Below are 22048 nucleotides of genomic sequence, written 5' to 3'. Positions count from 1 at the left end.
CTTGATTGTTATTATTCGCGTCTTGATGAGGACTCCCAGGCCTTAGCAGTCAACGGGCACTCCGATGGGCCGGCCGATCTTGTAGCGGGAGAGGCGGCGCCGGAACAATTGGAAAAGATTGGAACGCAAGCCGGCATGACGATATCTCGGGCGAGTGCGTATGACAACGGAGCCAATCAGGAGGTCGGACACTGTGGACGGCCATGGAATTCAGGCAGCAATGGATGGTTCAGGCATGCAATTTAAGCTTAATCCGACCGGTCACGTGGCGTCCCTTCACCAAGTATACATGCTACTACGGAGTACTCTCTGTACCGATCGCGTGAGCTGATCACCTCCCCGGCCAACACCGACTATCAGACGAATTGTTGCAAAGTAAGGGTTTCTATTGTACATGATTTATATCTACACGTCACTGCCATATTATTATACAAATTGCTTCTCCAGCTGCACCAGCAAATCGTGCACGTCATCTACGGGTAGGGGTATGGCCCGAGGATTCTTCAAGGCTTTCTCGCCTAATCGTTGGGTCAGGATGTCTTGCAGCTTCTGCACCCCACGCTCGGGCTTGCTCTGCAGCTGACCTGTCACGTCAACCGTGATACGAGAAGCAGCAACATCTTTGGGTCCTAGGATGAAGATGAGGTTGTACTTCATCTGCTTGGCTCGTTGGATCTTCTTGTTCAGCGATTGGCTACTGCTGTCCACATCGATCAAGAATGTGGAGTCAACCGAGGAGATAGGCTGAGGTGCATCAGTTCCCATCTGGCCTGGCTGAAGTGCGCGGAATCCAGAGATCTTAGCAGCGGCTTCGTGAGCCTGTTGTACGACGGCCTCATCTTGGTTCACGGTTAGAACAATACCCTGGCGCGGTGACAGCCAGAACGGCCAGCGACCAGCATATTCCTCAATGAGCAACGCCAAAAACCGCTCCAAAGAGCCAAAGTTAGCCCGATGGATCATCACCGGGGTCGCCTTGCCTGGGGTCTTCGGGTTGTAATCCTCCTCCCCTTCAGCAACCTGGTACTCCAGCCCAAATCGTTGAGGGAGATTCATATCGAGCTGAATGGTGGAAAGTTGGTGGTATTTGCCTGCTTTGTCTTGAAGCTGGATGTCGATTTTGGGACCATAGAACGCTCCGTCACCCTCGTTCATGGCCCATTCCCTGCCCGTGTTGTCGAGTGCCTCGCGCAATTGGGCTTCGGCGCTATTCCACAACTCTAGACTGCCGATGAAGTCTTTCTCTGGCCTTGTGGAGAGGACTAACCGATACGGCCCCAGTCCGAATGTTGTCATGACCAAGTCCACGAACCCAAGCGCCGAGGCAATTTCACTCTTAATCTGCTGTGGTCGACAGAAAATGTGCCCATCATCTTGATGGAAACGGCGCACACGAGTAAGTCCACTTAACGAGCCCGAAACCTCATTCCGATGAAGCGGACTGAAATCGGCGTAGCGGATGGGCAGTTCTCGGTAAGAATGCGTCTGCGATTTGAAAAGCAGGCAGTGGCCGGGGCAGTTCATCGGCTTCAGGCCGTAGGACTCATCCTCTCCCGCCTCGCCATCCGTATCTCCAGTAGCCCCCCTACCGCGCACCTCGTACATATCATCTTTGTAGTTCTGCCAATGGCCGGAGACTTCCCAGAGGGACCGTTTGTAGATTGTCGGGGTCAGGACTTCGCGAAAGCCATACTGGAGGTACTGCGTGCGGAGGAAGGTAATGAGTTTGTTGATGATATGGGTGCCATTGGGGAGAAAGAGCGGCGATCCGGGACTGTAGACCGAGGTTGTGAAAAGGTCCTGGGATGTTCCCAGGGCGCGATAATCGGCTGGGGTGGAAGACTGAGCCTGAGGCTGGCCGGGCTGCGGGTCAGAGCACGAACAGAGCCGGGACGACGTCGATGAGAGCCATTGCGCTCTTACTGATGGCCAAGGGGCCAACCGTGCCTTGACTGGAGGTTTCCGAGAAAGCAAAGGCTGCCGTAACAAGGGCGACAGTCGACGCATGGTGGAATTTGGCGGACAGAGACAGCGACCAAACGGTGAAATTGGAGGATTTTCCTCGGTCGCCCGTGACTGGAAACACGAGTTCCCGATTGGGAATCGCGTTCCCGTGATTGTCCCCCACCGACTTCATCGGGTGGCTGGACGTTTGGTCGACCGATCTACGGAGTAGATATGCTATCGTCGACTAGTCCAGCTATCTGCCTTTGCTACCTTGGGATCGGCATCCTGGTTCACTGCCGCTCAATTGCCGTTACTGCTAAGGCAATCCTTTGCTGGATTTATTTTGGGTTTTCCATGTAAGTAACCTCGCTTGACGTGAGTTACAGCAGTACTCGGTCCTGTCATATCTACTCTCTACTGTCATAGCGCGGTGCTACAACAAAAGAGAAGAATCGCTGACCTTGCTAGTATCACTATATATTCGGATATTGTTTACAATCGTCTGAGCTATTTGTTACAGAATAAGGCGACTTATATCATTATCCCTTGCTTCCAACGGCTCGCGTGCGCGTTGTCTGTTCGCCAGCACCGTGTAGTGACTCAAAAAGACTGAAAGCTACCATAAAGCCATCATTAGCCCGCTTGTATCTTGTGACTACAGATCTTGATGTCTACCAAAAAGTCTCGCCCCCAGGACAGCTCATTTCTGGGCGAGTCCTGGGTTGTAGCTTCACCTCATGGGGAGAACGAGAAACAAGATGAACGTCAGCCATCTGAGCCCTCAAGTCCGACACCTCGACCAGCTAGGAGGAAGCGCAACTATGGATCCGAGTCCATGTCTACCTCCACTTCATCTGCCTCGGGGCCAGAACTAATTATGCCGTCAATATACGAAGCGCCTCTATCAGAAGGATCTTGGGTTGCGCCCACCACTCGACCCAAGCGCCCTCTCAGACGGAGGGCTCAAAAACCACCCAAGGATTCGGCGCAAGAAGAGAAACAGCAGTCTCTTCCGCCCAAACAAAAAGTCACGGCGGCAACGCCAGCACGCACATCTCGCCAACCTCGCGCACGGAAATTCCTGGAGTCATTCCTACGCACATTACTCAATTGTGCTCTGATCGCAGCCATCGCTCACATGCTCGTCCTTCCCGAAATCGTCCAACAATATCAGACGCTGTGTTCTTTGGAGAAAATAGCAACTCTATACCCAGCTAGTTGCGTCCCACCATATCCCCAGCCACAACTCCCCCGCCTCCAACTAGCTCCCCGCGACACCGTCACGACTTCACATTCGCGACTCGAGACCCTGCTCAGCTCTACCCTTAACGAAACAGACTTTCTCACCAACACACTAAAACAAAGCGAATCCAAGCTGCGCGACATCCACGCCGACCTCAAGCAAGCCTACCCAAGCAGCAAGCACGAATTGGACCTCGAATTTACAGGATGTCTTCAAGCCACCCGCACCGCAGCCGGAAAATTCGACTCGCTTCGAGCCGACATCCGCTCAGCGGTAGATAGTCTTATTGCCAGCGGCGACAACATCCAGGGCCTGCCCCAGCACGCGCGTCACGCCACCCAAATGGCCCGACGAGAACAATACCTCGACCAGCTCACCACACGCATGCAGTCGAAGGTCGATTCCCTCTCAACTGATCTCGCCACACTCGACGACCACCTCGAATCAATCGGGACCATCGTAGCGCGCGAATCAAAACAACCAAAGCCAAGCTCTTCTACTCCTGCGCCCGGGCCTAATAATCCAGGGCCTGAGCCAGGACCAAAGTCAGACCAGCCACCTCGTCTGCGCACTTTCGTTGACTCCTTCTTGGGCGTCAACTTACCTGCCATCCTCCGCCCAATCACCACGGAGTCGGAAAGCGCCATCTCCAGCCCGGATCCCTCGCTAGCTGACCTGTTCCGAGAAGCGTCCACCAATCATCGCCCGGTCATCAAGGTAGTCCGAAACCTATCGAATCAGCTCCAGATACTGCAACAAAGGAGATATTCTGCTATCTGAGCGCGAACTATTGAAAAACTAACATGATGTGAATATGAGACATGCATATGATGGATATATTACTTTTTATTATGATTCACGAGCCAAGACAGAGAAAGTCGGGGTAAATATGCAAGTGGGCGTTTAGTTCAGTCTGGGATGCGGCGGCGCGGCGCTATTTTCCTTTGTTTTCCTTCCTTTTTTTCTTACCTGTCTTTGTTACAGTCACACGTGGGTTTCACGTTACACAAGGCGTACACCTACCTACCTGTCAGGAACGGGTGTCTAGTCTAGGTATTGTTTACCCCAGGCCAAGAGACACAGTGTAGCATGGCGCGTAGTACTAGTTACATGGCTTGGGTTGCATTGTTTTTGAATTGACTTCATTAAGTTTCTGAGCTAAAGATTAAGTCTTTGGTTTTTTGTCCAGCAAATGAATGTCCGGGAAAGGACAAAAAAAGATAAAGAGGTAAAACCCATTTCGTAAATATCAGCATGTAGCGAAGAGCGAGCAAACCAGCAAGAGAGATCCATTCCAAGATCAGCCATCAGAGAGCAATAATAGTAGCAATAGTATTGTGGTAGAGTAGCAAGAGCGAAAACAAAAAAGGAGTCGGCTCGAATCAACTTTCTGTCTGATAGAACCTTTCATTTCATATGTACTTCCAACGATTCCAAATAAGCTATGCAGTGAAAGCAGGGGGAAAGGGTGGGCTGTAAGTTTCCAAACGACCCAGAAAAGAGAAGTGAAAAGAGTTGCATCAAGGACCGGATACGGATCATATCGTCGATGATGAGGAGGAGGGATTAATTTACAAAAGGGCAGCGAGGAGACCAGCGAAGAGAATGCTGGTGGAGGCGCCGACCTGGGTGGCAGCACCAGTGTAGACGGGGGAGGCGCTAGCGCTAGCGCTGGAGCTGGCACTGGCACTGGAGGAAGGAGAGGCGGAGCCCGAAGCAGCGGCGGCGCCAGAGCCAGCGGCGGAAGAGCCGCTGCCGGTGCTGGAGCCAATGCTGGAGCCAATGCTGGAGCCGGTGTTGATGAGGGTAGAGGAGGGGCTGGCGGCAGCGGCGCTGGAGGTAGAGTCAGAGCTGGTGGAAGAGCCAGAGCTGGTGGAGGCGCTGGAGGTAGAGCCGGTGGTAGAGCTGGAGGTGCCGTTGTTGACGACAATGCTGGTGTAGTCGCCAGACTGGTCGGAGTAGGTGTAGGAGGACCCAGGGTTGTAGTTGGTGATGGAGACCGACTTGACAATCATGGTGAAGGGACCGTCGGCGTAATTAGTCTCACCACCGGCCCACTCGATGGTACCGGCGGGCTCGGAGGAGTCACCAGCAGCCCAGATACCAAGTTTCAGGCGCATGGGGGTCTGGGGGTAGCGAGTGCCGCTCTGAGCATCGCTGTAGGCAAGGGTGCGCACGACGGAGCCGTCGACGCTCCAGGTAGTGGCTGATTCAGTCCACTCAATGGTGTAAGTGTGGAAGGTCTCCTGGGGGGTCGACACGGTTGCCCAGGTAGCACGGTCGTAAGAGGAGGTGTCACCCTTGCCGAAGTAGTTGGTCTCAATCTGAGTGGTGTCACCACCAAGAGCTTCCTGGATATCCCAATCTGGTTAGCCTACTACCCCATGCATACCGGGTGATAAGGGTGCAGCGGAGCGTGCATGATAGGATTGGCAGGGGCAACAGGGGCTGTATCATGATAATTCTGCGAAGGATAGAAGAGCTTACCCAGTCAATCTCATCAAGATCGTCTGACTCCAGGACGACACTGCTGCAGATACCGGTACCACTGGCGGCCTTCATGACAACCTCAGCCTTGCCGAAGAAGAAGTAGAAGTCGGTCTCAATGGTAGGGGCTTCACCCTCCTTGCTGATAATGAACTCGGCACCCTCATCGGTAAAGGTGACATTGTTGGCGGTAGCAATCCAACCATCGAAAGAGCCAGTGGTGAAGTCGGTGGTGAAAGTGGTGGAGCTCAGGGCCGTATCAGCAGGGCAGGTCTCTGTTTCCTCAGTTAGCTTCGAATCGATAAGGGTGTGAACAGGAGGAACATACTTTTGAGAGGGTCACAGTCTGTGTAGGTCTGCGCGGTGGCCAAGGGCAGCACCACAGCCAGCGCAGCAGCAGTTTTGGAGAAGTACATGATGTTGTTGTAGTGAAGGTGGGTAAATGCCAGAAGCGACAGGATCAAAGGTTCTTCTAGGCCAACAACGAGGGTTAAAGCAAGAGACAAAACGAAGGAAGCAACTCCTGCTTGCGTGTGTCCGACGTATGAAATTGAAGAGGCGGGTAAAGTCGGGGGACGCTCAATGTATTAAATAGTAGTGAAGTAACTAAGTGAATCTAGCAGAAGCGAACGACAGACCCAGGAACCCGGGCAACCAAAAAGGGAAGAAGAGGGGAATATTAGACTTCCGTTACTATGGAACGGGAAGTGGGCAGAGTACTGGTAATAAGGTCACAGTGAATGATGCTAGCCAAGTGGGTGCCGCCATGGAGACAAATTGTATGATATTAATACTTCCCCTGAGGGAGACCTCATCCGCTTTGGAGTAGTCAGGTCGAGCCAACGAGACCCAAGGATAATAACTGGGGGCAGAAAGTTGTATCCCCTGGTTCGGCCTTGCGAGGATTCTGGGCAGGCACTGGGCAAGGTCTGCGTCACGGCTGAGGTGGTCAGACACGGTGACTGAAGGAGGAGCAAAGGACGACATCGATCTAGTGGAGTCTCGACTGGAGACGGCCCCAGTGAGAAAGCCACTGTTGGCGGCTGTGATAGGCGCATGATCATTCGCAGAGGCTGGCATTATCCACTTTTCTACTCGGTCGGGAGGATCGTTCGTTGCGCTGACCGACTGGGGAAAGCAACGAGGGCGTGTGCACTGTGTGCACTGCGTACACGCTGTATACGAAGGCGGAGCGAGAGAAGAACAAAAGCTTGTGCCTGCCGCGTGTCTTACACACGCTCTGATTAGCCATTTCCCTTGTTTCTTTTTTTTCCCCTCGGTCCCCTGCGCCGCTTTCGTCTCTCCCTTTCCAAAAGGTGATTCTTTTTATTCCCCTTGTTCTCACCTGTCTCTTCCTCCTTGAAACCGGGGCTCATCAACGGTTTAGCCAAGGGTTGGAAGAAGTCCTAGATGTCATTCGCTTAGGGTCGGACGAAGGAGTGGATAATTTACTACAAGGTGGTAACGATAGGGTCACCGTGGAGCAAGTCGGTGTCGGTCCTTTTTAGGCAACGATGCAATAACTCCGAGAGCCAAGGGGGCCAAGTATTTAACCACGATTTGCCACGGTCGCATTATTGTGCACATATAATATTCCGCGCAACAGTGATCCAACAGTTGGGTATCCCGCTTGCTGATCCTGTCAGAGAAGTGTCGCAGCATTGACGCTGCGATGCAATTGAGGCCAATCGATGCGAGCCATGGATCAGGCACATTGGACCTATGGTACGACCATTAGAACAGACTGAGAATGTAAACACAATAGTCCAATCTACTGGTCATAATGCACTAACATCCAGTGGCCGTCAGTAGTGCGAAAATAAAAACTAAAGAGAAACTAAATCAGGGTGCAATAAGCACAACTCCTCCCCTCGGAGGGACCGTTCCATAACTTTCTACCGGCGTTGGATGACACTCCGGAGAAAAAAAAAATAGAATTTTGGTAAATGAATTAATAGAAACTTCGTCTAAGCGCCAGCTCGGTTGGCCAAATGTCTTGGGGTCAGGAAGAGAAGAATGTCTCAGCCGGATAATGTTATAACAAAGAGCTTGAAGGCGACTCGAGAACGACCATGTTTTCGGCCCTGAGAAGGAATCAAGAGAGTCAAGAAACTTACTTACCCACTCCCTCAGCCCATCAGCGATAAGCAGACGCATTCGGGTCGAGGGTCCGAAGTACCGAGCGCTTCTGGCTCAATTTCCTGGAGATTAGACCAGGGAATGGACTAATAACGTGCAGGAGGCAGAAGTACGAGTGGACAGGGTAATCAAAATCATAGGGAGTCTGTCAGGCGCATCAGCCTCAATCTGAGACAGACAGGGGAGGTCGTTTAATTCGTTTTGATTATCCCGTCCCCTGAAGGAGGGAGGACGACAGGAGCCGTCATGAACGGATGAACCCCTCATCCTTCATGGATGAAGCTAATGGGATGCAGTGGATGCAGTGGATGCGACCTCAAGCTTGTTGGTTGGTTTGTCCGGCCTTCCGAATTCTGCGACCTCTCCGGTCACCTGCCGTAATCTATCGTTGGGGGCTGAACTTCTGCAGTTACCATACCATACCAGCTTATCTAACTACATGTAACAATGAATCACGTGCCTGATTGTTCTTTCCTTTTGATGCCTGGAGATGCCTAGTTTCTGCCTGACGCGAAAGGTTGGGGAAGGCGTGCCTCAGGATGCCGATCTTGTTGGGCGAAACGCAATTCGAGCGCCACGTTGATCACCCGACCCTTGTTTCCCCCCTCTTCTTCTTCCAAAACCCCCCTTATCTTCTTCCCCTCCCTCCCTCTTGTCAAGGACAACTAAACCCCCCGGTCCTGCAAGGCTCAAGCCCTTGACTTTCCTTCATCAGATCATGGTTCAGAAACATAGCAAATCCATCCATCGCGCTAATCGGACTCGTTCTATCGCCGGCGCTGCGTCCTCCTCTACCCCGCTAGATCCAGACATGGACCGGAAAGTCTACATTCCGCTCTGCTTCTGTCTGATCTCCTTTGCGGTGATGATCTATGTCAACTGACCAGAGACTGTGGGATCCCGTCTGCATCGGTCTTCAACGATCGTACTATCAACCCAGATCACGGCATAATACCTATCTACTCCGGTCGTAAAGCCATCGAGTCCACGCTCGTTTGACTCCCTACGATATCAACGATAGCCTACCGCATGCCCCACCCGAACAACACCTCGGCATCCCAACGCCCCATCCAGACCGACAATCCTCTCACATTTGAAAGCCATTCTGGGTACCGTTTTCGCAAAGCTCAAGACCACCACCCATCACCATTGTCACCAGCCACGCAATATGAGTAGAAGGATCGCACCGTATGGGACCGCAACGGGAAAGGGCCGGTCGATCGTCTACGCAAGCGGGAGGGCACTACGTATTCCACTTCCGGGACCTCGGCCGCGCCACAGCGATCAATAATAGGTGCCAGCCAAACCGCCTCGCAAACCCACACGATATGCAGCTGCACCTGTCTCGCAATTTCCCGATCAAAGCACGAGAAAATCCGATCCCAGCGCAACATGTCGGCATTGAGACATCGTGTTCAACGCTAAAGGAAAAAACGACTTGCATAGTGACGTACGTACCCACGTACGCTGGAGCGCCACTATTGCTTGTTTGTGTTTTGCTTCTCTCGGTGCTAGGCTAGTTGCCCCGCATAATGGGTGACAACAAACAAGCCAGCAACCAACCTCTCTTTATCTTTCCTATGTGTAAATGCTATCACTTTGCATATCGTTATCTACTATACCCAACAAAGTGAATCAACTTCAACCTACTGCACCCTAGCAATCGATTGCTACCCGCAAAGCCTATAAATAACAATACTACCAGTATAACTTAGTGCATTCTACCTAGCTCATATGACCACTATCGTATTTGACCGTTCCATCTCCATACGTACTCACAACTCAAGCCTTAGAGCGTACTTGTCCAGTCGTCCAACCCAGCCCAAAACAAAACTAACCAACTCGACTAGTCATGCATTAGATTCCAGTCTAGGCTAGTAACAGCAACCTCTGCATCAATAATGACGCCACTATAAATGGACCGATAGCACGCGGTGCCCTAAGTCCCCACCTCATAGATAAGACAACTAGCCAAAAATAGCCGGCATAACAGTAGGCCTACAAAAGGATCATGACAGTAGATGAATGGAAGAAAAGAAGCAAACTGCACCGCACCACCCGGAAGCTTAACCTTAAGACATTCAATATCGTGGCAGTGCTTGTTAGTACTTGTCTCGGTTTCTCGGAGATTTGAAAGCTATACATAGGTTCATTAGTGTCGGGGGAGGGTAGTAGATTTGGTTTGGTGACTTACTAGTCGATAGTAGATATAGGATAGATATTGTTGTCTCGGATGAAATGTAAGACAAACTTCAACTAGATTAGCTAGTTAGTGTATTATGGCGCATGGAGAGATAATGCTGTCCCCTAAGAAAAAGCAAGCAATGAATTTCTTGGTTGATCAACCCGTTATACAGGAATTCCACTGCTAGTCTGCTACGTAGGAACTAGTCGTGTATGTGGATACGGCTAAATCACATCAATACCCTGCCGAAGTGGCCGTTGGGGTGCTCGGATCCACGAACCTTGGGTCGGTTTCGTTCTGAGAATCTTCTGCCGGGGTTCTAGTGCGACAAGAATAATTGGGTTGATAGGACACGAATTGGACTGTTTACTTATCGATTGCTATGCTATGCTGTACTGTATAGAAGCAAAAAGGAAACCAAACCAGGTCGTGCCCGGGATCGAACCGGGATTGCTGGAATCAGAATCCAGAGTGATAACCATTACACTACACAACCTTAGTTGTTGTGACGGCGACTATTTTGACTATATGATGCAGATTGAATTGAATGGGAGCTATTCTTTCCCTACGTGGGTGCTTCTTGGGAGAGTGCCATGACATGGTGGTGGTGTTGTATTAAGTTGTTCTGTGCATTCATAGGAATCTATGAGGTTTCGGGGTGCTTATTTCCACGGTTGCTATATCCGCCGATGGCCGTGTTGGCTGTGGTTACTACTGGCAATTGTCACACAATACCATTGTAATCGGTAATATACTTAGTTCTAATGTCCTGTGCTCCATCCGACATTCTCTCATGCAAGGTTTCTACAGTTTGAATTTGTGTGTGGTCAATCCCTCCACTTTCATCTCCCCAACCAAGTTTTCTCGGGTCCTGACATATCCCTGGCCGGAAATTAATAACCTTGCGTCTGTCAGCGATCCCTTCCTAGAGTTCAAATCTCCGACATTGCCAGGAAGTGTCTCACCCGTCAGATTACTACGGTGCGGACACATCAACGAGCACCAAGCCCCCCAATGATATCGCGTTTATATGCTGATACTAACTGTCCAGGCAGTAACTTGTTCTCCGTCATTGTCCACACCGTATCTACCCTGCACATGCTACGTCATACGGCCAGTCTACTATACTAGTATATAGTATATCCTCACTCCCACTCACCCATCCAAAAAGAGACATTACAACACCCTACAGCCTCTCTTTCTCATCCAGCTACCCCAATCCGCTCAATCGACCAGCAAAAAGGTCGTACCCGGGATCGAACCGGGATTGTCGGAATCAAAATCCGAAGGGATAACCATTACCCCATACGACCTGGGAGTTTCGGAAATCCGCATTTTCCGAGATCTTGAAATTATGAAGCTTGCTATGCAGGATTGGAGAATATATTGCAAGTATTCTTTGTACTTGTGGCTCTCCTATGTGGGTGTATAGACGGAGGACCATGTACTAGGGGTGTTGAGTATTTCGGATTGTGTTTGTATATGATAGAGGGGAAGGTAATGATGGTTGAAGCATCACTTCTTGTGCAGTCACCGATTTTTCCACAGAGATATATATAGTCAATATGCAGCGTACTGAATGACATCACTCATTGAGACAACCAAAACATCGTCCTACCAATGTTATCACTGGACATAATCTCCATGCCGATTAGAATGCCTGCAACGGGCCACCACATATCATGATTGCCCCCCCACAAGGGGAGACACAAACAAGTAAACCAATACACTGGCACTGCTGTTGGCCAACCCCATGAGGTGACCTGAACGAAACTGATTGCACACAATACCGGAAACAACCGGATTGTATCGTATCAGTAGTACGTAGTTATATGCCTTCCAAATTCCAACAAATGGGCTCTAAACAAGCACCAGTGAGTAGCCGAGCAGTGGGACATGATACTCAACACCCTCTCGTGCAGGACTTGTGGGCTCTGTTCTCTTGGAGTCTAGATCAAAGGCCTCGACCAAATTCCCAGATTCTAATCAACTGTGGAACTGCCTCACCATGTGGGGTAACGGCCCTGGCCAGACACATGGCCATCCATAGATCGTGCAACGGTGCAAGGTTTGTTCATTGTTGACGTATATTTCGGTAAATGAGCCGTGGAACTGGCGGGTTTGAGAAAAAGCCGTTGGCTGAGGGGGTCTGGCCCTTCCATAGACTGGGGTTCCAGGGTACTGGGGTACCATTGTCAGTAGTCTTTTGTGGTTGGTCGTTTAATTGCTGGTTTCAATTTTGTAGTGTTGGGATTCGGTGTAATGATTAAGTTGGTGGTGATTTATAAAGCCGTTTATGGGCATGCAAAAGGGGGACAGTTAATAGCAGTAGTGGTAGTAGTCACCCATTCATTGGACTTTGAAACCTTTGCTACTATCGAGGACTTGTAGAGGAGGACACAGAGGGAAGCGAAAGAAAAAAGAAGCACAAAAAGGTCGTGCCCGGGATCGAACCGGGATTGCTGGAATCAGAATCCAGAGTGATAACCATTACACTACACAACCGTATTTGTTGAAATAGGCATTCATTCATTGCTACATAAGCAGTAACAAGTAAAACAGCCCTTCGTGCATGAACTAGGTAGACATATATCAGAAATAGCTTCACTGTTAATCTTTTCTCTCTCAAAACTACCCAGTAATACTAACTTAAATTTGGAAATATGTCCGGAATCCCATGTATATCATGCTAACAGTTCTCTGACGCAACACATTCACTATCTTATCCAAACATCCACTAACACGAATATATGTCAATCATGATACTTTTAAGTTAGTTATCCTCATGCTGTTGCGAACTTAACCTTCATCATGCTGGATTACATCCATACTTTCCAATACTGCCAGGCCAAGAAAGTGACACTTCTCAGTATATGATCTAACTTCAATCGAAATCGATGTATCACGAGAAGATAGGCCCATACACAAGAAAGGGTGGCGAGACCTGGGCTCCTAAGAAACCAAGAGCGAACAGGTAGAGAATGGCCTTCAATTTCAGGGTTGCATGGAGTCTGAAGCATAGGAGCCCGTAGAGAGGGATTACGTACATTGTGGTAATTCAGACTAGACAATTCCGAAGGTATCCACAACTTCATGGATGTGAGCAATGGATAAGTTCAAGTATATCGATTCTTTCCATGGAGTAGGTTCTCACATCGGTGACCATCTAATTCGTGGTTGTTCTGTGTAACATCATTGATGCAACACCAACAGACACAGACTCGTTGAGAAATGATGGACAAACTCACTTGTGATTGTTATCTTCCATGTATGCCACGCGGCAATTATATGGTTGAACACACCTCTATACCGAGATAGAGATACTTTATTGGATGGAAACTAACTTCCGTTACACCATCTATAACTATTACTAACTATTGATAACATGTACTACAAGCCTGCAAATGTAGTGCAACAAAGAAATACAATTCCAACTAGATGGATAATGACAACACTCTTGATTCGTCAAGATTCCACAAGATCGAATCCCTAAGCTCCTTCTCGGACACAGTCCCCCAAACCCAACCTTTCATTCCAAGTATACCGCATACATCATTTTGGTTGTCTTTTCGCTGGCTGGCGGTGACTGCGTGGCCAACTGCCGATAGAGCGCTTGCAATGCGTGATTCGAGGGTACCGGTCGGTGGCTTGAAGCCGTAACTGTGTCATGGGATAGTCGTCATACCATTGCACCCTCCGGTCAGTGTTCTGCCCTTCCTACTGAGGTTATGATGTCGTGATGTCTTGTCTCGAGTCACATTGAGTGAGAACAGAAACAGACAATCCGAGATATTGCCTTGGATTCTACTCAATTCAGTACCACGCGCATGATGTTCCAACATTGTCATCGTGACATGTTCTAGCTAGCTAGCATATTATGTCTCTACATTCGTTATACATCAAGAGAAAGTTGCATGAATGGCGTAAGCAGCTGCATTTCAACGCTACCCTCCGAAAACAAGACTCGAACCCGGGAGATATCCAAGCTGTCAGACACACCCGGACGAGTGAGTCTCATGCGACAGCTTGGCTAGATGGCGCCAGCGCCAGCGAGTGCCATCTCCTCACGCAGACGCATGCATGTTGAAAACAGGATGATAGCACAAAAAGAAGGCCGGATATTGTGAGAGGCCATGGGACCATGAAACATTTAACATTGAGCGGAGATAGTCGTGGGATCATCGAGGAGCGGGCTCCCAGGAACGGCATCCAAGGCGACGGCGTGTAGTGCCGGCTTGCTTGCGTCTTGAACCAAGCCGCGCTGGCGACGGTCTAGCTGTTCCTTGACCCACGCCGCCACTTCCTCGTCTTCCGTTACATTGGACTCACCCTCCTTCGTCGAGCCGTTTGGTGCATCAGTGGCGTCGGCGTCCGTGGGAGGCTGCATAAGCGACGACAGCCAGGGATGTCGGAGGAGCATGCTGTACGATGGACGCTTGTTCGGGTTCTTGTCCAAGCACGCGCGGACAAAGGAGTGTGCTTCTTCAGAGTAGCCCGTTTCGGGGAGTGTCGGCGCATCACCATGAACAATAGCCTTGACAGACGTCAGTAACTTGGACGATTTAAAATAGGATGCATGAAAAGCAAGACTTACGTGCAACTGGCTGAAGATGTTGTTGAACGTTTCGGGCGGATATGGATACCGACCAATGGCACACTCAATGATGGACAAGCCCAAGCTCCAGACATCGCTCTGAACGCTGTAGGTTCCGCCTCCAGTTGCCCCAGACTGCTGCACACCCCCGCCTGCAATACGCTCGGGGGCCATGTAGCTCTGACAGCCAATGTTGGTCTTGGCAATACTGGCGACCAGGTTGCCGCTCACACCGAAGTCGCAGATCTTGATTTGTCCGCGTGAGTTGATGAGAATGTTTGTGGGTTTGACATCGCGATGTATGATGTTGTGGTCGTCCTTGAGGGTCTTCAGGCCCATGACCGTGGATAGTGCTACCTTGCGAAGAATGTTCTCAGGTATTCCCTCCTTGTATAATTTATCGATCGAGCCACCATCCATGTATTCCACGCAAATGTAGACCGCGCCTTCTTGGAAGAAGGCACCGTAGAAGTCAATGATGAATGGAGACACGCAGCGGTGGAGAATTTCCAGCTCCATGATAATCTGGGCGAATTTGCTCTCGTCCAATTCTAGGCGAATCTCTTTCATCGCCATAACGACCCCAGAAAGATTATCGTGCGTCTTCACCACGGGCGTCGTAGTTGAGTCGCCATCCTCATTGCGACTAATGATCCCCCGCAATCCCATTCCAGGTTTGCGCATGTGAGGACGGCTATGGCGAACCTTGTACACCGTCCCGTAGTTACCCTTGCCTAACTCATCCAAACGATCGACTTCGTCCAAGGAGATGCTGAAACTGTGACCTGATGAGAATTCAATGCCGCCACCGTGGAGGATGGCCTTGTTCTTGAAATTCAGCGTGCCCGATTTTGTGTCGATAAATTCGGAATATTTGCTGAATGCGGTTTCGGTAGCAGGAGGTTCGCCGTTAGCAGGCTGGCCTGGCGACGCCGAACCGTTAAGGCCGCCCGTAGCGTCCGATAACTTCAACCCCGGCTTCATACGTTTCGCGGCCAGACCACCGGGCTTGGGAGAACTGCCGCCGGGTGACCCATGGGGCACGGAGGGCGAAGACACCCAGTTTTTAGTACCCGGTCGGACAGCGGCGGGCGGTAAACGGCCCGCAAGAGCACCTGCTAAGGGGCCATTTGCGCCCGCAGACGGCTGCCCTGATACAGGACTTCCAGCCGCCGCCGCCGGAGAAGCCCGGGGCACCAAGCCAGTCGTGTTGGCATGCGTCAGAGACGGCGGGGCACCCTGTCGGGACAAGGAGAAAGCCTTCATCTTCGCCAATATATCCTGATTCAATCCCCCGGGCTGCGCGCCGCTCATTGAAGCTTGTGGACGGGGAGGGGTCCCCGCACCGCGTCGGGCGGCGTTGAGTTGGCCGAGATGTGTGGACGACGGAGTGATACCGGTTTTATCGAGAGTCGGGCGGAGGGAGGGCACGGAAGCGTACGATTGTGTCGTGGTGAGGGAGGGCGAGAGGTCGTCGTCGGTGGTGTCGGACCGGTTGTCCATATCTGACAAGGGTCTGGACGAGATGTCCGCGATAGGCTCCCCTTCTGTTGCCATTTTGGTGGAGGGACTCGAACGGAACAATTGATATTTGAAGCTGGAGCGCAGTGGTCCGAGAGTGCCGTCAAAACAGTCTCACGGACGTCGGGGGCACTTGGTGCATGAACGGAGGAGGAGTAGGAGGGAGGTTGAAGAGGGAGAGGAAGATCGGAGCGATCGGAAAAATGAAGCTATCAAATTGTGTGAGGATTTAGATGGTAATGGAAAATTGGCAGTCGAGAGGAAGTTCGATGTTGGTGGAGCCTGAACGCTTTTCCAGAGGGGGGAAGTGGAGGAGAGCAAAGCAGGTTTCGTCGACGCGGGGCACGCCTCAGGTTGTTCTCAAGCAAGCTGATAACAAGGCACAAACAGGGACGGGGGGGAAATTGGAGAAGCGATGGTGCGATCCCTCGCAAAAATATTGGTCAGGCGGCTTGAACTCCGTGACCAATGAGGGGACAAAGAAAGGCAAGTAGAATGAGGCCAGAACTTGATAAAGTGGTAGAGAGGGAGGGGGGAGGGGGGGAAGATTGGGTTCGACAGGAGTAAATGTGAGACGGACAAGAGAAGAGGGTCGATGACGGTACTTAGTGGGGGGTGGGAATGACAGGCAATAAAAATAACCGTGCAGAGAGGATGAACGAGCTGTGAAGGAGTCGTTTGGAGGCGAAACCGGTGGGGATAGATATGATGCAGGCGCGGAAAGAAAGGAGAAGCAAATTTTGATAGCGGCAGAGAGCGAGAGAGTGGAAGAAAAGCGAGCAACGGCCGACAAGCTCGGGGGGAAAAGGAAAGGTGAGGATAGGAAGGATAACTAAGTGAGTGAGTTAGCAGAGAAACGTTATAAGATTGGATGGTGATTAGTCGAGCCGGACGGGCCACACCAAAACTGGCTTGCCTCCCCGGTCGCCTCAGGCTGTCCAAGTCCCCGACCGCCCAATCACACGTGCCTGCGCCAGCACCTCAGGTACAAAGTCAATGTTAACGCAACAACTTTAATCTCGTCCTTTTCGTCTCGTTGACCTTGCTGGAAATTGGCTCACGCAAGCATCCGTGGTCCTCACTGGATTTGAAGGTGGCAACCAACATTGTTTCTGCCTGACTATCGCCACCCCCCGTCGGCCGATGGATCCCCGATCTATTTACCTTAGGCCGGCAGTTGAACCTAACCAAAGTACGGGTCCCATTCCACGGGTTGCGATCATAAGGAAATGTTGTAGGCTGATCCTTTCATTCCGGAGATATGAACAAATAGTCATAATACTCTCGACATTAGCCCGGGATGCCAGGATGGGAGATATTGTGGCTTATGACATATGAAGCAGCTCGTTTACACCCTCTTGTGTAACATTGGTTCCCTCACCTTTCTTATCACAGCCACCACTGGGTCCAGCGAACATCTTAAGCCCGCCTGCTAATAGTATCTATGCACCGGGATTTGGACTGAAAGGCTTCCCAGAGCCCGAAGTCGTTTTCATCGACGAAATTAATGCAAAACGGCCGGTGATAGAAGCCCGAGATCCATGGGGAAACGGTGTTGGTCGACAGTAGTAGACATCATCAGTGGGTGTGCAACGCCCTATCGGAGGTCTTCCCAATCTTCAGCTGAGGATCGGATGGGGCTTGTCCTCGGCGGGAGCCACTCGCAATAACTGGCATGATTGTGTCACCGCGATGATTGCAGCATTTCCTGAGTAAAAGCCACCGGTTGATCAGTCAACCATATTTCTCTCTCAACCCCCGGCCCTGGGCGCTTTTTCTTTTTTGCCTCTGCCTTATCAGGGTTTCCCCGGTCTTGGCGACATATTGAAACTCTCATTGTCGGGCTCGCACCCGGCTTCCTTCCCTGTTCACAGCCCCGGCAACTTGTAATGGATCAATGCTCCGAAGCATCCCAAACTGTAGGGGTGGATCCTTGCTTCTTATCCCACACTCAACAGTCCCAATGATGTAGTTGATGCCAGGCGTGCGCTATCGTGCTATCGTGCAACTACCGGAGTGGATCTGCTGGCTTTGGAATGAACGCGGGCCATACTACGGAGGGCTTCATAAGATTATCTAACGGGTAGACTAACTACTTTGTATAGTGTGGTCAAGCTTTTAAGCCAGGTCTCCCGTGTCCGGATGGGAAGCCAACCAAAGACGAGATGATTTGGTACGGTCGTAGTCCTATTCATGTTGCGATGATAGAAAAAGAAGCCGTAAATCTGCCCCAGACTCTATTAATAACTAATCTGGACTACTGTAGAGTTTAAGCAAGATAGGCCCAACATCGACCTTGAGCCCGAAGCCAATGCAGCAGCTAGTGGTGTCGATCCTCGGCAGCGGCGGGCAGTGTTATCCAAGTGGGGAGGCAGAGAGTTGCGCAATGCCGCATTGGAGGAATGAGACCACTGCCATCCCTTTCCATTCCGGACATCTGGGGAAGTGGCAAAGATGTCGTGGAGATGCGAACCACTTGTTTCAGGTTCTCGAAAGATTATTGCGAAACAGATAAGGTTTTCATTGATTGAATGGAAGCGGAAATGTGAACAGGAAGGACATGAGAAGGGAAAGACACGAAGACGGAGTGATATCAGCTTGCATTATTATTGGCCGCCGATCATGACATAACCGCTGTGGGAAGTTTCATCATCATGAGTTTTGCTTTGCCTGAATGAGTCTCATCGGATATTAATTATTAGAAGAAGGGATATACTTGAATAGACCAGTCAGCTTTAGAAGATACACATACGTGCTATATTGTTTCTACTGCAAATACTTTTCGCATTTGTGAGTCCTACGTGGCTGTACTGCATTGTACAAAGTACTAGATAGTATTTACACCACTCCTCCCGACCATTCCCACTATGGCCACACAACTTGCAGGGAAGCTAGCAACACGTTATGCCTCCTTACTGAGAAGGGTTTCACACAAGTTCTCGTAGAAATTCTCGCCAAGAGAATGTCTTATCTCTCTTTTACCGCTGAAGGGGTTCAGATTGTCGCTGCTTGTGTCACACTGCCAAGCATCTCGAAAGGCAGGGGGAGCTGGCTCTCTCCAGTCTCCTAATTATCTGGTGGATATTCTGCCGTCACCCGTCGGGAGGGACAAAAGTACCAGCCTTCCGTCAAGGTAGATGAACGGTTTTGACGAGCTTTCTTTTCGGTGGTTTCATGTTTACTCCCGATTCCCATGAAAGTTTTTTATACAAGAATGAGCTATCTTTACCACTTCTATAGAACTAGTAGACTACTTTCCATACTAACATACTCCATACTAAAAAAGGTGAAAGGCCCCAAGCCTTGGCGGGTCTGGGCGCAGCGCGAAACTGGGCTGGGCGTTCGCCTACGGACGACTCTCATTGGTCAGATATGGGGGCCTTCCCGGGTCCAGAGAGTCCGGGAAAGCCTGACGATGATGTTCTGGGATTCCTCGTAGAATTGAAGAGGGAGACAGTAAGGCAAGACAGGTCAAAGACTCACCGACACCATCAACTTTGGTATTAAACCCGTCGGCGTTCCGCTTTATATCATCGGAAATCTATCTAATCATCGATACTCTGGTGGCCTCATCTCGGACATTGTTGTGACTGGATCTGTTCTGGCCCCTAGTCCTGTACCTACGCATTAGGTTGAACTGTTTGAATCCAATCGTGCTTCCGTGCAGTGCCAACTCTAAATCCTATTCGCCTACCGCCTGCCTACCTCTGTTATCTATCGGCGTCATCATCTTCCACGGTACTATCGCCATCGTCTTCTACGACCTTGTGGTTGCTTCCCGTTCGCGTCATCCCCCATCATCCTACCCTCTCTCTCCTCTCTCCTTCTTCATCTTTCCTTCCCCAGATTGTCGAGAGTCGGTTGCCTGTTACCTCTCTGCCACTTTGGCTTCCCTGTGCTTCCGCCCTCCTGTCGATGGCCATTTTTACTGCCCCTAGATCTCTTCAAAATGCCTACCCGTCAATCTCCTCTCAGTTCATGACCCAGATGGGCGCCAATCCCGCCCTCCTGCAAGATGGCAACTCCCACTCGAGCCACCCCTCGTTCCTTAACCTCGTCCTCTTGGTCTTTGAAGCCGTCCTCGAGGTCATCTGCGTGAGTCTGCCGGGCTACTTTGCTGCCAAACAAGGCATGTTCGATGCCGACGCCCAGAAGCTGGTAGCAAATCTCAACGTCACTCTATTCACACCCTGCCTGAGTAGGTTGCCTGGTTACTTTGGTGGTACTTTTCGCATCTCAACTGACCACAACTGTTAGTCTTCACAAAGCTCGGGTCCCAGCTCACAGCAGAGAAGCTCACTGATTTGGCCATCATTCCGGCCATCTTTGTCATCCAAACATTCGTCTCTTATTCCTGCGCCTTTGTTGTTTCGCGATGTCTCCGGCTCAAGAAACGACCCTCCAACTTCGTCGCCGCCATGGCGGTAAGTTTAGTGTCTATTGCTTTTCAGATAATTTCTGCCCTGTCGAACTTTCGCTGACCCGCGGCAATCTTCCCTCCAGGTTTTCGGAAATTCAAACTCGCTCCCTATCTCCCTCGTCATGTCCCTGTCGCAGACCCTCAAGGGTCTTCACTGGAGTCGCGTCCCGAACGATAACGATGACGAAGTCGCCGCACGTGGTATCCTATATCTGCTTATCTTCCAGCAGCTTGGCCAGCTTGTGCGTTGGAGCTGGGGCTACCATGTGCTTCTCGCCCCCCGTGAACGTTATTTGGAAGAGGCGGAAGCGGATCCGGATTCCACTCGCATTGGACAGGGTCAGGAGCGATATACGGACAATCCGGAGCAGATTGATCCTGATGAGCCGTTGGTGAGGACTAGGAGCTTCGATGAACAGACACAAGCATCTGAAAGCTCACAGGAGGACTCGGATGCGTTCGCTTCGGGTCAAGAGACACCGGTGACCGCACGGGACTATCCCTACTCCAAGGTATCGTCCCGAAGCGGTGGCGAAGAAGATTCCGACCGTCCGCCCCTGCTTGATGCTCCTCCCGCGCCGTTCATGCCACGACAAAGCTCTGCCGGCAATATGCTGTCATTCCCCGCTGTACAAGAGAACTACGGGAAGAAGGGCTTAATTGCCCGCATCAAGGCGTCACCGCGTCGGATCCGTGGTCGCATCGCCAGCGGATGGGAGAAAGGGACTGGAGCTGTATTTCGACGATTGCCAACGAGGATGCAGAAGGTGCTCTCGGTCTGCTCAAGCTGGATTCGGAGGTTCTTCCATGGGTTGTGGGAGTTCATGAACCCGCCCCTGTGGGCCATGCTTGTCTCGATCGTGGTCGCCTCGGTACCGGCGCTGCAGAGCTTGTTCTTCGACGAGGGCACCTTTGTGAGCAATTCGGTGACTCGAGCGATCAACCAGAATGGCCAGGTTGCTGTGCCGTTGATCCTTGTCGTCCTGGGAGCCAACCTTGAACGCAACACGCTTCCCAAGGAGGCGCTGGACGATGTCGAGCACCCCAAAGAAGAGAAGAAGTTGATCATCGCGTCTCTGGTGGCCCGCATGCTCCTACCTACAATCATCATGGCCCCCATCCTTGCGTTGCTGGCCAAGTATGTGCCCGTCAGCATTCTGGACGATCCGATCTTTATCATCGTCTGCTTCCTCCTGACTGGAGCTCCGTCAGCACTTCAACTGGCGCAGATCTGCCAGATCAACAATGTCTATGTCAGCGCCATGTCGAAGCTCTTGTTCCAGAGCTATGTGGTGTGGTAAGTAAACCAAGCTCGTTGCTTCCGTGAAACAGTCGCTAATAGTGCCTCCAGGATCCTCCCGTCCACTCTTATCCTCGTCATGTGTGCTTTGGAGGTGGTTGAATGGGCGTCTGTCTCCTAATATTTGAAGTGCATTTTGTTCAGCTGCATCGGCTTATATTATTATGGGTGATCCGGCGTTTGAGTGTTCTTTCTACTTTTTCATCTTCCCT

General features: G+C 50.9%; 5 protein-coding genes and 3 non-coding genes across 8 annotated transcripts; 2 read left to right on the top strand and 6 right to left on the bottom strand.

The window, feature by feature from the left end:
- Nucleotides 1–327: 327 nt before the first annotated feature.
- On the bottom strand, nt 328–2070 carry ASPBRDRAFT_39596 (threonine--tRNA ligase MST1). Its single transcript, XM_067624173.1, has one exon. The coding sequence runs from the start codon at nt 2005–2007 to the stop codon at nt 427–429; it is 1581 nt and encodes a 526-aa protein (XP_067481715.1). The 5' UTR covers nt 2008–2070; the 3' UTR covers nt 328–426.
- Nucleotides 2071–2614: 544 nt separating this feature from the next.
- ASPBRDRAFT_27494 (uncharacterized protein) lies at nt 2615–3970 on the top strand (the record flags this gene model as incomplete). Its single annotated transcript, XM_067622388.1, has 1 exon — nt 2615–3970. One exon carries the CDS (start codon nt 2615–2617, stop codon nt 3968–3970), a length of 1356 nt encoding a protein of 451 aa, XP_067481714.1.
- Nucleotides 3971–4761: 791 nt separating this feature from the next.
- Nucleotides 4762–6093, bottom strand: ASPBRDRAFT_27493 (glycoside hydrolase family 16 protein; the record flags this gene model as incomplete). Its single annotated transcript, XM_067622387.1, has 4 exons — nt 4762–5541; nt 5583–5654; nt 5678–5952; nt 6006–6093. 4 exons carry the CDS (start codon nt 6091–6093, stop codon nt 4762–4764), a joined length of 1215 nt encoding a protein of 404 aa, XP_067481713.1.
- Nucleotides 6094–10425: 4332 nt separating this feature from the next.
- ASPBRDRAFT_t64 lies at nt 10426–10497 on the bottom strand. The gene has a single exon. It is a non-coding gene; the product is annotated as a tRNA-Gln (tRNA).
- A 745-nt stretch (nt 10498–11242) lies between these two features.
- Nucleotides 11243–11314, bottom strand: ASPBRDRAFT_t63. Its single transcript has one exon. It is a non-coding gene; the product is annotated as a tRNA-Gln (tRNA).
- A 1120-nt stretch (nt 11315–12434) lies between these two features.
- ASPBRDRAFT_t62 lies at nt 12435–12506 on the bottom strand. Its single transcript has one exon. It is a non-coding gene; the product is annotated as a tRNA-Gln (tRNA).
- A 1645-nt stretch (nt 12507–14151) lies between these two features.
- On the bottom strand, nt 14152–16152 carry pbs2 (mitogen-activated protein kinase kinase PBS2; the record flags this gene model as incomplete). The annotated part of the gene is made up of 2 exons (XM_067617161.1): nt 14152–14535; nt 14596–16152. The coding sequence occupies 2 exons, from the start codon at nt 16150–16152 to the stop codon at nt 14152–14154; spliced, it is 1941 nt and encodes a 646-aa protein (XP_067481712.1).
- A 3879-nt stretch (nt 16153–20031) lies between these two features.
- On the top strand, nt 20032–21957 carry ASPBRDRAFT_119501 (Auxin Efflux Carrier superfamily; the record flags this gene model as incomplete). The annotated part of the gene is made up of 4 exons (XM_067617261.1): nt 20032–20314; nt 20374–20540; nt 20620–21833; nt 21888–21957. The coding sequence occupies 4 exons, from the start codon at nt 20032–20034 to the stop codon at nt 21955–21957; spliced, it is 1734 nt and encodes a 577-aa protein (XP_067481711.1).
- Between the last annotated feature and the right edge of the window lie 91 nt (nt 21958–22048).

This window comes from Aspergillus brasiliensis (assembly GCF_001889945.1).
Source record: "Aspergillus brasiliensis CBS 101740 unplaced genomic scaffold ASPBRscaffold_3, whole genome shotgun sequence".
Taxonomy (NCBI): domain Eukaryota; kingdom Fungi; phylum Ascomycota; class Eurotiomycetes; order Eurotiales; family Aspergillaceae; genus Aspergillus; species Aspergillus brasiliensis.
Note: the sequence above shows the minus strand (reverse complement) of the source record. Positions and strands in the feature narration are given on the sequence as shown.